Consider the following 13,087-nt stretch of genomic DNA (forward strand, 5'->3'; position numbering starts at 1 on the left):
CTTCCATCTCCTGAGAGCTAGGGTTACAGGTATAAGCCACCACATACAACTTCAGAAGACATCTTGACTCTGATTGCAGAGAATGACTTAGAGACTCTGTGTGTGTGTGTGTGTGTGTGTGTGTGTGTGTGTGTGTGTGTGTTTGTGTGTGTTTACACTAATTAAATTAGGTGTATATGGTGGTGGCAGGGTATATGGGTGTGAGTGCAGGTACCTAGAAAGTCCAGAAGAGGGCACTAGATCCCCTGGAGCTACAGTTCAGGGGATCCAATGAACCCACTGGTCACCAAGCAATCATGTGGTACACATAGAAATAAAGGCAAATCTTAGCCATTCTGACTGGTGTAAGATGAAATCTTAGGGTTGTTTTGATTTGCATTTCCCTAATGACTAATGAAGTTGAGCATTTTTTAAGATGCTTCTCCGCCATCCGAAGTTCTTCAGGTGAGAATTCTTTGTTTAACTCTGTACCCCATTTTTTAATAGGGTTGTTTGGTTTTCTGGAGTCTAACTTCTTGAGTTCTTTATATATATTGGATATTAGCCCTCTATCTGATGTAGGATTGGTGAAGATCTTTTCCCAATTTGTTGGTTGCCGATCTGTCCTCTTGATGGTGTCCTTTGCCTTACAGAAACTCTGTAACCTTATGAGGTCCCATTTGTCAATTCTTGCTCTTAGAGCATACGCTATTGGTGTTCTGTTCAGAAACTTTCTCCCTGTACCGATGTCCTCAAGGGTCTTCCCCAGTTTCTTTTCTATTAGCTTCAGAGTGTCTGGCTTTATGTGGAGGTCCTTGATCCATTTGGATTTGAGCTTAGTACAAGGAGACAAGGATGGATCAATTCGCATTCTTCTGCATGCTGACCTCCAGTTGAACCAGCACCATTTGTTGAAAAGGCTATCTTTTTTCCATTGGATGTTTTCAGCCTCTTTGTCGAGGATCAAGTGGCCATAGGTGTGTGGGTTCATTTCTGGATCTTCAATCCTGTTCCATTGATCCTCCTGCCTGTCACTGTACCAATACCATGCAGTTTTTAACACTATTGCTCTGTAGTATTGCTTGAGGTCAGGGATACTGATTCCCCCAGATTTTCTTTTGTTGCTGAGAATAGTTTTAGCTATCCTGGGTTTTTTGTTGTTCCAGATGAATTTGATAATTGCTCTTTCTAACTCTGTGAAGAATTGAGTTGGGATTTTGATGGGTATTGCATTGAATCTGTATAGTGCTTTAGGCAAAATGGCCATTTTAACTATATTGATTCTACCGATCCATGAGCATGGGAGGTTTTCCCATTTTTTGAGGTCTTCTTCCATTTCCTTCTTCAGAGTCTTGAAGTTCTTGTCATACAGATCTTTCACATGTTTGGTAAGAGTCACCCCAAGATACTTTATACTGTTTGTGGCTATTGTGAAGGGGGTCATTTCCCTAATTTCTTTCTCAACCTGCTTATCCTTTGAGTATGGGAAGGCCACTGATTTGCTTGAGTTGATTTTATAACCTGCCACTTTGCTGAAGTTGTTTATCAGCTGTAGGAGCTCTCTAGTGGAGTTTTTTGGGTCACTTAGGTAGACTATCATGTCGTCTGCAAATAATGATAGTTTGACTTCCTCCTTTCCAATTTGTATCCCTTTGACCTCCTTATGTTGTCGAATTGCCCGAGCTAGTACCTCAAGTACAATATTGAAAAGATAAGGAGAAAGGGGGCAGCCTTGTCTGGTCCCTGATTTCAGTGGGATTGCTTCAAGTTTCTCTCCATTTAGTTTGATGCTGGCTACCGGTTTGCTGTATATTGCTTTTACTATGTTTAGGTATGGGCCTTGAATTCCTGTTCTCTCCAAGAGTTTAAGCATGAAAGGATGCTGAATTTTGTCAAATGCTTTTTCAGCATCCAATGAAATGACCATGTGGTTTTGTTCTTTGAGTTTGTTTATGTAGTGGATTGTATTGATGGATTTCCGTATATTGAACCAACCCTGCATTCCCGGGATAAAGCCTACTTGATCATGGTGGATGATCGTTTTGATGTGTTCTTGGATTCGGTTGGCAAGAATTTTATTGAGTATTTTTGCATCAATGTTCATAAGGGAAATTGGTCTGAAGTTCTCTTTCTTTGTTGGATCTTTGTGTGGCTTTGGTATCAGCGTAATTGTGGCTTCGTAGAAGGAACTGGGTAGTGTTCCTTCTGTTTCTATTTTGTGGAATAGTTTGAAGAGTATTGGTGTTAACTCTTCTTTGAAGGTCTGGTAGAATTCTGCACTGAAACCATCTGGTCCTGTGCTTTTTTTGGTTGGAAGACTTTCTATGACTCCTTCTATTTCTTTAGGCTTTATGGGACTGTTCAGATGGTCTAGTTGGTCCTGATTTAATTTTGGTATTTGGTATCTGTCAAGGAAATTGTCCATTTCCTCCAGATTCTCCAGTTGTGTTGAGTACAGGTTCTTGTAGTAGGATCTGATGATTTTTTGGATTTCCTCAGTTTCCGTTGTTATGTCTCCCTTTTCATTTCTAAGTTTGTTAATTTGGATACTTTCTCTGTGCCCTTTGGTCAGTCTGGCTAAGGGTTTATCTATCTTGTTGATTTTCTCAAAGAACCAGCTCCTGGTTTTGTTGATTTTTTGTATGGTTTTCTTTGTTTCTACTTGATTGATTTCGGCCCTGAGTTTGATGATTTCCTGCCTTCTACTTTCATCTTACACCAGTCAGAATGGCTAAGATTAAAAATTCAGGAGACAGCAGGTGTTGGAGAGGGTGCGGAGAAAGAGGAACACTCCTCCACTGCTGGTGGGGTTGCAAATTGGTACAACCACTCTGGAAAGCAGTCTGGCGGTTCCTCCGAAAACTGGGCACCTCACTTCCAGAAGATCCTGCTATACCATTCCTAGGCATATACCCAGAGGATTCCCCACCATGTAATAAGGATACATGCTCTACTATGTTCATAGCAGCCCTATTTATAATTGCCAGATGCTGGAAAGAACCCAGGTATCCCTCAACAGAAGAGTGGATGCAAAAAATGTGGTATATCTACACAATGGAGTACTATTCAGCCATTAGAAACAATGAATTCATGAAATTCTTAGGCAAATGGATGGAGCTAGAGAACAACATACTAAGTGAGGTAACCCAGACTCAAAAGGTGAATCATGGTATGCACTCACTAATAAGTGGTTATTAACCTAGAAAACTGGAATACCCAAAACATAATCCACACATCAAATGAGATACAAGAAGAAAGCAGGAGTGGTCCCTGGTTCTGGAAAGACTCAGTGAAACAGTATTTGGCAAAACCAGAACGGGGAACTGGAAGGGGTGGGAGGGAGGACAGGGGAAGAGAAGGGGGCTTACGGGACTTTCGGGGAGTGGGGGGGGCTAGAAAAGGGGAAATCATTTGAAATGTAAATAAATTATATCGAATAAAAAAAAAAGAAATAAAGGCAAAAGACTCAGACACATAAAATGATCTTTTAAAATAATTTAGAGGCTGGAGAAACGCGTTAGTGGTTAAAAGCACTAAATCTTCCAGAGGACCCAGGTTCAATTCCCAGAACCCACATAGAAGCTTACAACTGTTTGTAACTCCAGTTCCAGGGGATCCAACACCCTCACAAAGACATACATGCAAATAAAACACCAATGCACATATAATTAATTAAAGTTTGACTTCCTAATTTTCATTTATCTCTTCCATTTTCCCCCTAACCATACAATAGAAAGTATACATTTGAAAATTTCTACTCTAAACAGGAATACTACTACTCTACCACCAGATGAAAATAAACAAAACATTTTTACCAATGGCTAGAGATGTCTTACCACTTTCTAAGCCACAGTGTCAATATTGCTACTAGAACAACTTCTTCTGTTGTAGGCATGCTCACCAACTTCAGTGTAACATTAAGTATTAAAGTGAAGGCCCACCTCCATAACTGTTCACAGGGACTTAGCATTTGATAGTTTATCCAATAGACTTATGGAAAATAATGCACTATGGGTCTGGAAACAAGTCAGTGATAGAGTGTTTGCTAAGCGTGTGGAAATCTCAGTTTAATCGCCAGCATCAATGTATCTTAGCACTCCAGTGGACTCAGGAGCAAAAGCTCATGGTAATATATTGGAGAGAGAGATATCAAATTTCAGTCCGGCTTCAGACACCTAAGAGACTATCAGAAAGGAAGGAAAGGGAGAGGAAAGGAAAGAAAGAAAAACGAGTTGGTTTAACGAGAGTGTGTGAGCTCTGCGAAGGTCCATGTGGACAAATGCAAGCCCACAAAGTGACAGGATGGATGGGCCTAGTGTCCGCACATCAGCCCACGCACCTTCTCCACGCCGCGATAGCATGGTAAGAGGATGACTCTAGGAACCAGGAATCAGACCCTAACAAGACATCAAACATGCCTTCATCTTGGACTTCTCAGGCCCCAGAACAATCAGAAATAAGTTTCTGTTACTCATAGACCACTAGCATTTTTTTATATTATTATAAACCCCTATGTTAGGTGCAGTGGCATATACCTACAACCCCAGTACTTGGGAGTTAGAGGCAGAAGACCGGAGTTCAAGACAAGCCATGGCTACAGGAGACTCAGTATCAAAACACAAAACAAAACAAAGCATCACGATTAAGCAAACAAGACTCCTCCAAAATAAAAGATACGACCTTTGTTATATCGACCTTGCCAGACTGAGCTATGAATATTGATTAAAAGCAAGCAGTTTCTAGCTAGGTAGTTAACTACTCTCTCTCTTTTATCTTTTTCCGGAAACAGGTGATACTAGACCATTCTGGCCTAGAACTAGCAGCCACACTCTTCTCCCCTCAGCCTCCCTCCCACACACGGGGCTCACAGGTATCAACTATGATACCTGTGACTTAAATTGCTGGACTTAAATTTCTTCACAATGACAGGTGCAAGTTAAATGTAGCAATACAAGTTGGATGTGGTAGTACATGTCTTTACTCTCAACTCTCAGGAGATGAAGGAAGGTGAATAGATCTCTGTGAGTTCAAGGCCAGTCTGGTCTACAGAGTAAATTCCAGGACAGCCAGGCCAATGTACTGAGACCTTATCTCAAGATAAACAACTAAAACACGTATGATTAGACACAAACCTCATTTTCTGACATCATCCCTGGTGTGAGCTGAGGACCTGTCCCTAAGGAAATGACCAGCACCTCTTCAGGCTGTACCTCCTGGATAGTTTCTTGAGATGATCCTTCATGGTCCATATGTAGGTCCATTAACATATTACTTCGGCTTCTGCTCCTTGTTGCTAACAAATAAGAAAAAAGTTACAATGAAAAAAACCAGCACACTGAATACAAAAATGGGCTTTCTGTTTTATGTTGAACATGTGTGCATGCATAAAAGACGATGTGAAAACACAGTAAAAAAAAAATCCAGACAAAACAAACACTAGGTCTCCCTGGTCACTCTCCTGATGACAATACGGACTCTCCTTCAAAACTGACCATTAGAGGGCTGGCGAGTTGGCTCAGCAGTTAAGAGCACTTGCTGCTCTTGCAAAGGACCTGAGTTCAATTCTGAACAAGCACATACTAGTTTATAGCTGTATTTAAATCCAGTCTCAAGGAGGCTGACACCCTCCTCTGCCCTCTCCAAGCACCAAGCACACATATAATGCACAGACATTCACACAGACAAAACACTCATACACATAGTGTTCTACCTATACTAGAAAGGAAGGCTATACCTGACCACAGCTGTGATGCAGGAAACATATTCTAGCCAAGCAGGAGGTCAGGGACAAAAGCGCTGCCTCATTTCTCAAGGCTCCAATAAGACATTTAAACTACTTTTCTTATGAAAGTTTTAACTGCCAGCAGTGTCCCATCCTAATAAATAAACGTCTAAGTACACAATGCCCCGTGGAACCCTGCAAACAGTGGCACACCAGGCTTGTCTCATTTGTAAGAGAGGGTTGGACTATGTAGCACAGAGAAGCCTGGCTCTCTCTGTCCTGCTTCCCCTCTGGATACTGAGATGACAGGCTTCCTCCATCACACCCAGCAAAGTCATTATAGAATTACTGGCAAACCAGGGAGTTTCTGAAAGCATATGTCTTCCTTCTGAATATTATCAACTCTTTCCAGAGACACAGGGGACACTGCTTTATGTTAAAGTGAGATTTTTCCGGCCCTACTAACATACTCTACATAAGAGTCAGACTGATAAGTTGTCTCAGCAGTAAAGGCACTTGTTGCCTCACCTAGTGACCCAAGTTCGTTTCCCAGATCCAACTTTGTAGAAAAAGAAAACTGGCCACAAAAAGTCTTCCTCTGACCTCCACCTATGCATACTGCCACAACCATACACACACACACACACACACACACACACACACAGAGAGAGAGAGAGAGAGAGAGAGAGAGAGAGAGAGAGAGAGACACGCAAAATGTTTTTTTAAAAACTCACCTATCTTTTCTCCTACCACGAATACATATTTTTCCCTTTTCTTTTTTCCTTTTTCTATCTCTTTAGCATGTGGGTACACCACAGCACACCTGTGTACATAGAGCACAGCTTGTGGGAGTCAGTCCTCTTCTTCAACCATGTGAACCCCAGGGATCAAACCCAAATTGGCAAGTTTAGCATCAAGTTCTTTACCCTCTGAGCCATCTTTCCAGCCTTACAATATTTGTTTTTTTAACTAATTTATTATATACATTTAAAGATTATCTCATAGATATCTTTATGAAATTTTAAATAATGAGATTTACAATTTTTTGGCACAAAGTGTTCCTGTGAGAAGCTTCCCCTTTCTCACACAGAACAATCAAATTCAGTACAAGTGTATAGTAAGTAGAAACCCTCTGATGGTACAATACAATCAACAGTGAAGACTTAAAACAAATGAGCAGGAACAGAAGCGGCCTGCATGCTGAGACAAGCTGACCTCTGTGAAGACAAACACAGAGATATAAACGTCTTCATTTACAAAGCTGCAGATATGTTTATTATCACTTTTAGTCTAAAGTCACATTACATGATTCCCAAAAGCCTGAGACAGGCCCAGTACATCTCTATACTTCCCTTCCCACCTTCTACTGAACTCTACTTCCCATCTTCTACTGTGAACTCACAATCAACCTCCTAAGCAGCTCTGTGAACTTAGTAAACTTGAAAGTTGTAATTTACAAAAATGCAAGTGATCAAATTTCATGTAGCAACCTAGAGAAAGCAAAAGCAGCATGCACAGAGAGCACACCTGTGAGTATTTCTAGTGCACAATATGGAAGACAAGAATGGCCTACTACCCACCAAATGGGGTTACTAGAGGAATATGAGCAGTAAGATTGGTGGCTGAAGACTCCCAGGCAGTGATGGCTGCTAACTGTTGTCCTGGGTTGCAAAAATATTAAATAGAAAGAAAATCAACCCTCTGAACACAGGAAACATTGTTTAAATCATGAAATTAAATGCAATCACAAGGTTATATGACCATACAAAACACTGGGCATACATGTGAAATTTGTATTTCCCCATTACATCCATCTCTAATAACATATTTAAGTGGCCAGGCGGTGGTCGCACATGCCTTTAATCCCAGCACTTGGGAGGCAGAGACAGGCGGATTTCTGAGTTCGAGGTCAGCCTGGTCTTCAGAGTGAGTTCCAGAACAGCCAGGACTACACAGAGAACCCTGTCTTGAAAAACCAAAAACCAAAATCCAAAAACCAAAAAAAAAAAAAAAAACCAAAACCAAAACATATTCAAGTGACAGAAAAAAAAGAAAGAAAAAACTAATGTACAACAGTGAAGGGGGGTGATCTCTATAAAAAATAATGGGTTTTCATATTAACAAATTATAGTCTATAATATTAAAAATCGATAAACATAAAACATCATTTTTAATCAAAAGAAACTGGGGTTTTTTTGTTTTTGTTTTTGAGATAGGTCTCACTATGTACCTCTGCTTACCTTTGCTTCCTGAGTGCTGGGATTAAAGGCATGCATCACTATGCCTATTTAAGAAATGTATTGTTTTATTTTATTTATTTGCTTGTTGGTTGGTTGGTTTTCGAGGCAAGGTTTCTGTGTATGGCCCTGGCTGTCCTTGAACTCTGGGATCTTGACAGCCTCCTCGGCCTCTCTCAGCCTTTCTGCTTCTGCCTCTGCCTCTGTAGAATGTTGAGATCTACAGCCTAGCCCCATTTTGAATTATAAATCTGACATTTTTGGAGAGTGAAGAAAACTAAAAACTTGATATCATATTCTTGTTGCTATAATCCACAGTATGTTAAATGGAAAACACTGATTTCAAGAAAATATGTTTATAAAAAAATATGTTTATAAAAATCAGTTAACCAAAGTTAAAATGAAATTCTCTTTTTTAAAATGTATAAAGTTGAACAGAGATGAGACTCAGTGGCAGAGTACCTAATATCTGAAACTGCCTAGGAGTAAGTAACCTGAGAATATTAGGGCTTATATTAATGTTCTTTGTACCCCCAGCATCTAATATAAGTACAAAACAATGATCATACCATGTTGGATGTTTGAACGGATTAAATGAACCATTTGTTAAAAAAAAAAATAAAGGTTTAATTAAGCCAGATGGTGGTGGTGTACACCTTTTATCCCAGCACTTGGGAGGCAGAGGCAGGCGGATTTCTGAGTTCGAGGTCAGCCTGGTCTACAGAGTGAGTTCCAGGATAGCCAAGGCTACACAGAGAAACCCTGTCTCGAAAGGGGAAAAAAAAGGGTTTAATTCGTGCCTAGTACATGCTCCATGATCAACCTTCCTGTGCAGTAGATAGGTTACAAACACTCCGTGAGTAAAGCCTAATTAAATGTAATTATTTCTCTTAAAAAGCAGAGTCTAATATAACCCAAACTGGCCAAGAACTACCCAAGGCCGACCCTAAACTCTGACCACCCACCTCCACCGTCTGGATGCTGGTATTACAGTCCTGTGCACACTTGGTCTATGCAGAGCTGGGAGCTGAACCCAGGGCTTCATACATACTAGGCAAATTCTCTACCTATGGACTACACCCCATCTTGAAGAAATAGTATTGAAAGCTCCATGACAGGGGTTCCCCTCACCTATAGGTAAGCGGTTCTTTCTGTTGGCTGGGGTGGTGGCTGGAGACATCTGAGGAGTGCTGTAGGGAGTCATGTCTACACTGCTGCTCTTCCCTGGCTTAGCCTGAGGCAGGTTTGCCAACAAATTGTCAAGAGCCATTCTGTCTTCTTTTAGCTGATCTCCAGACATCACACTCTTCATAAAATTTACCTGGTAAAAAGAAAAGACATTATCCAGTAAAATCAATTTTTCAAAAATAACACATATTTCTTACAGTATGTATTCATCTGAGACCTGCCAATGCATGGCTAAAAGAATGAAATCCAAAAACTTCACTGAAAGAATGACGCCATTACCAGAGTAATAAGCTGACTGTAACTTATATACACCACAGTTCTGCTCAAGCCTTCCAGAAGATTAACGGAGGACATTGGCGGAGTCTCCACTGCACGGCCCCCAATTACAACATCAAGGAAAGCAGCAACACAGCCCTGTTGAAACAGGAAGAGATCAAAGTGAAATTCTCCCCTTAAAAGACTGGAAAATTTCCTGACCAAGATGGATAAGCATAAAAAGACTAGTTTGATGATAACTATTTTAAATCTTACACTTTAAAAACTACAACTCTTTATACAGAGACACAGAATTAACTCAAAAAAAAACAAAGTATATGCATGTACTCTACAACCTACAGTACTGAAAGGCAGGGAGGGTGTGGAGTGGGAGACCTACCGGGAGTGTGCCGACACATGCAGACCTCCAGAAAAGACTGATGTCATCATGCAGAGCTTTCTGGAGGAATGGGGGTGACGGGTGACAAGCATGGGGGAGACGGATGGCGCACAACACATATTTTTATTTTTATTTTTTGTTTTTTCCTTTCAATGTTTTCATGTATTTCTTTGTGTGTAGGGTGGGCTGAGTGAGTTAGTGTTCATGAGGATGCACACATGGAGATGAGAAGACATCCTGGGGGAGCCGGCTCTTCCTCCACCATGCAAGTTCTGAGAGCCAAACTCAGGTCATCAGGTTTGATATCACAAGCACCTTTACCCACTAAGTCATAGTTAGCCCTGTTTGTTGCTTCTTGGGGGTTTGTTGTTGTTTTAAAACAAAATCCTATTCTCTGGCTTTGGACTCACAATGGTGTCCAAGTTGGCATCAAACCAGAGTGATTTTCCTGCATCCGCTCCTCAGGATCACAGTAAGTACTGCTATGCTCAGAACGGTATTTGACATTTTCATATTTCTTATTCATTTGCTTTTAAGATTAATTCTTATTTATATACATATATATTTATACATATATGAACATGTATGCGCTGGTGACTGCAAAGACATGATGAGGGTACAGGATCCCCCGAGGGCTGAAATTACAGATGGTTGTAAGCCACACAAGCTGGGTGCTAAGAACTAAACCCCTGCTCTCTGAAAGAACAGCAAGCACTCTTACCTTCTGAGCAATCTCTCCAGTCTGACATGAGTTTTAAACCAAGTTGAATTAGTAGCCTACTCAAAATCTCATGAAATATTTATGTTACTCAACTAACTGAAAAATGCCATAAGAATATTTAAAGTTTTTAATTATTGCTGATTATCATATTAGTAATAAGTTAGTTAAAAACAAACTTTTAAAAAATAATATAATAGGCCGGGCGGTGGTGGCACACGCCTGTAATTCCAGCACTCTGAGAGGCAGAGGCAGGCGGATTTCTCAGTTCGAGGCCAGCCTGGTCTACAGAGTGAATTCCAGGATAGCCAGGGCTATACAGAGAAACCCTGTCTCGAAAAAACCAAATCCAAAAATCAAAAAAAAAACAAAAAACAAAAATAATATAATAGGTCTTGATTGTCTTGATTCTCATTACAATAACCCTTTAATATTTATAACACAGTTTAATTATAATCATTAGAGAAATCTTTCTAAATTTAACTGCTGCTGATTCAATCAATAACTAATTTAAAGACAAATTAATAACTGAATTATTTAAATTTCATATCACCTAAAGACAAGATTTAATAAAAAGAATACTTAAGTTCACTAATACTTTGCCAGAAATCCCTTCTTTTTTTTTTTTGGTTTTTCGAGACAGGGTTTCTCTGTGTAGCCCTGGCTGTCCTGGAACTCACTCTGTAGACCAGGCTGGCCTCAAACTCAGAAATCCACCTGCCTCTGCCTCCCAAGTGCTAAGATTACAGGTATGCGCCACCACTGCCCAGCATCTGTAGCTGTCTTCAGATATACCAGAAGAAGGTGTCAGGTCTCATGACAGATGGTTGTAAGCCATCATGTGGTTGCTAGGATTTGAACTCAGGACCTTCGGGAGAGCAGTCACTGCTCTTAACTGCTGAGCCATCTCACCAGCCCCAGAGTTTTTATATTATATTATTTTACTTCATGCTGTTTGTTCTTAACATAGGATCTTTCTAAATAGCCTTGAATGACCTGGAACTTCTGTGTGGACCAGGCTGGGTCTGGGAATCACAGTGAGTGCAGGGATTAAAGTTGTGTACCAAGTAAAAGTGTTTTGTTTGTTATGAGGACTCACTGTTATCTAGGCTAACCTTGGGCTCAAGGCAATCCTCCCACCACAACTGAGATTATAGGTGTGGACTAGCACTCCTGGACATCTTACATTCTACAAACAGTATTTCTCATGACACAACATTCATTCCTACTTTGTCAAATTTTCCAAGGCTATTTTTGGTTCGGGGATCTCCTTCTTCAGTGCCAGTCATTGCTAACTGCTGCAAAAGGCGGCCAACCTGCAAACAAAAGCAGTGATTAGCAGATGTAGGCTGCATACACCAACACTGGTCTATGAAAACACTTCATTCTAGACTAAGAATCTGTTTTCACAATAATATTTGCAAACAAAATAATGTTCCCAATAAAATGTGTATCTTGTCTCTGTCAGCTTTTGTTATTTTCAGATTAAGAATTAGAGGAAGTAGAAAATGTGGCTGTAATTTCTTGTTAGCACATGACAGCAACATGAGGAAACTGAAAGCACAATGCCTTTGTTTCTGGTGGTGTACTTTGTGTGCTTAAAAATATTTTACATTTTATTATTACTATATGTGTGTGCTTGCATGTCACAGCGCACATGTGGAGTCAGAAGACAATTTTTTGGAGTTGGTTCTCTCCTTTTATCATAGGTTCCAGATATGAAATTCAAATTGTTAAGCTTACATAACATTTTTACCCCCAAACTACCTTACATTTGGCCCAAGAAAAAATTTAAATTATCTGCAAGGCTAACTCACACAATAAACGACTTCAAGTATAACACAAAGTACAGAAAAAAAAGCACTCTTTATACTTTTCAGGTGCTTTTTTAGGCAGGGTCTGTGTTACACTGGCTGCCCTGGAACTTGTAAACTATTCTGGCCTCTAACTCACAGGTAACTCAGAGGCAAGTAACTCACCTGCCTCTGCCCCAAGTATTGGGATCAAAGGTGTGTCCCACCATGCAGGCAAGAAACAATGATTTTGTTTGTTTATCTGTTTAAGTATTTATTTATATTTTAAAGTGTTTATTCATTCATTCATTCATTCATTCATTCATTCACTTGGTTTTTTTGAAACAGGGTTTCTCTGTGTAGCCCTGGCTGTCCTGGAACTCACTCTGTAGACCAGGCTGGCCTCAAACTCAGAAACCCGCCTGCCTCTGCCTCCCAGAGTGCTGGGACTACAGGCATGCGCCACCATGCCAAGCTTATTTATTTATTTTTAAAGTGTGTATACCTGCTCATAGAAGCTAGAAGAAGTTGAATCCCCTGGAACTGGAGTTACAAGTGGTGGCTATCTGACATAGGTACTGAGAACTAAACTAAGTTCTACAAGAGTAACACTTTTAGCCAGAGAACCATCTCTCCACCCCCAACAACTTTGTTGTTGTTGTTGTTGTTGTTGCTATCTTAAATGCTTATCACTTTTGTTTGTTTGGTAGTGGGGGGGGGGGTTGTTTGTTTGGTGGTGTGGTTTAGTTTGGTTTGATTTAGTTTGGTTTGGTTTGAGACAGGCTACGTAGCCTA

At 40.3% G+C, this 13,087-nt stretch overlaps 1 protein-coding gene across 9 annotated transcripts in view; it reads right to left on the bottom strand.

Annotated features, from left to right (window-relative positions):
* Positions 1–13,087, bottom strand: part of Gapvd1 (GTPase activating protein and VPS9 domains 1) — an 80,307-nt gene that overhangs the window by 40,487 nt on the left and 26,733 nt on the right. For 7 of the 9 annotated variants that reach the window (XM_052182264.1, XM_052182262.1, XM_052182263.1 and 4 more), the window contains 4 exons: positions 11,729–11,815; positions 9,406–9,540; positions 9,070–9,259; positions 5,112–5,272 (listed from right to left, as the gene is read on the bottom strand). In XM_052182264.1, coding sequence (XP_052038224.1) covers positions 5,112–5,272; positions 9,070–9,259; positions 9,406–9,540; positions 11,729–11,815 — 573 coding nt within the window. Of the gene's footprint in view, positions 1–5,111; positions 5,273–6,437; positions 6,525–7,281; positions 7,363–9,069; positions 9,260–9,405; positions 9,541–11,728; positions 11,816–13,087 lie in introns of those variants that run through there. The other 2 variants (XM_052182266.1, XM_052182267.1) reach the window with 2 other exon arrangements.

This window comes from Apodemus sylvaticus, chromosome 5, assembly GCF_947179515.1.
Source record: "Apodemus sylvaticus chromosome 5, mApoSyl1.1, whole genome shotgun sequence".
Lineage (NCBI taxonomy): Eukaryota > Metazoa > Chordata > Mammalia > Rodentia > Muridae > Apodemus > Apodemus sylvaticus.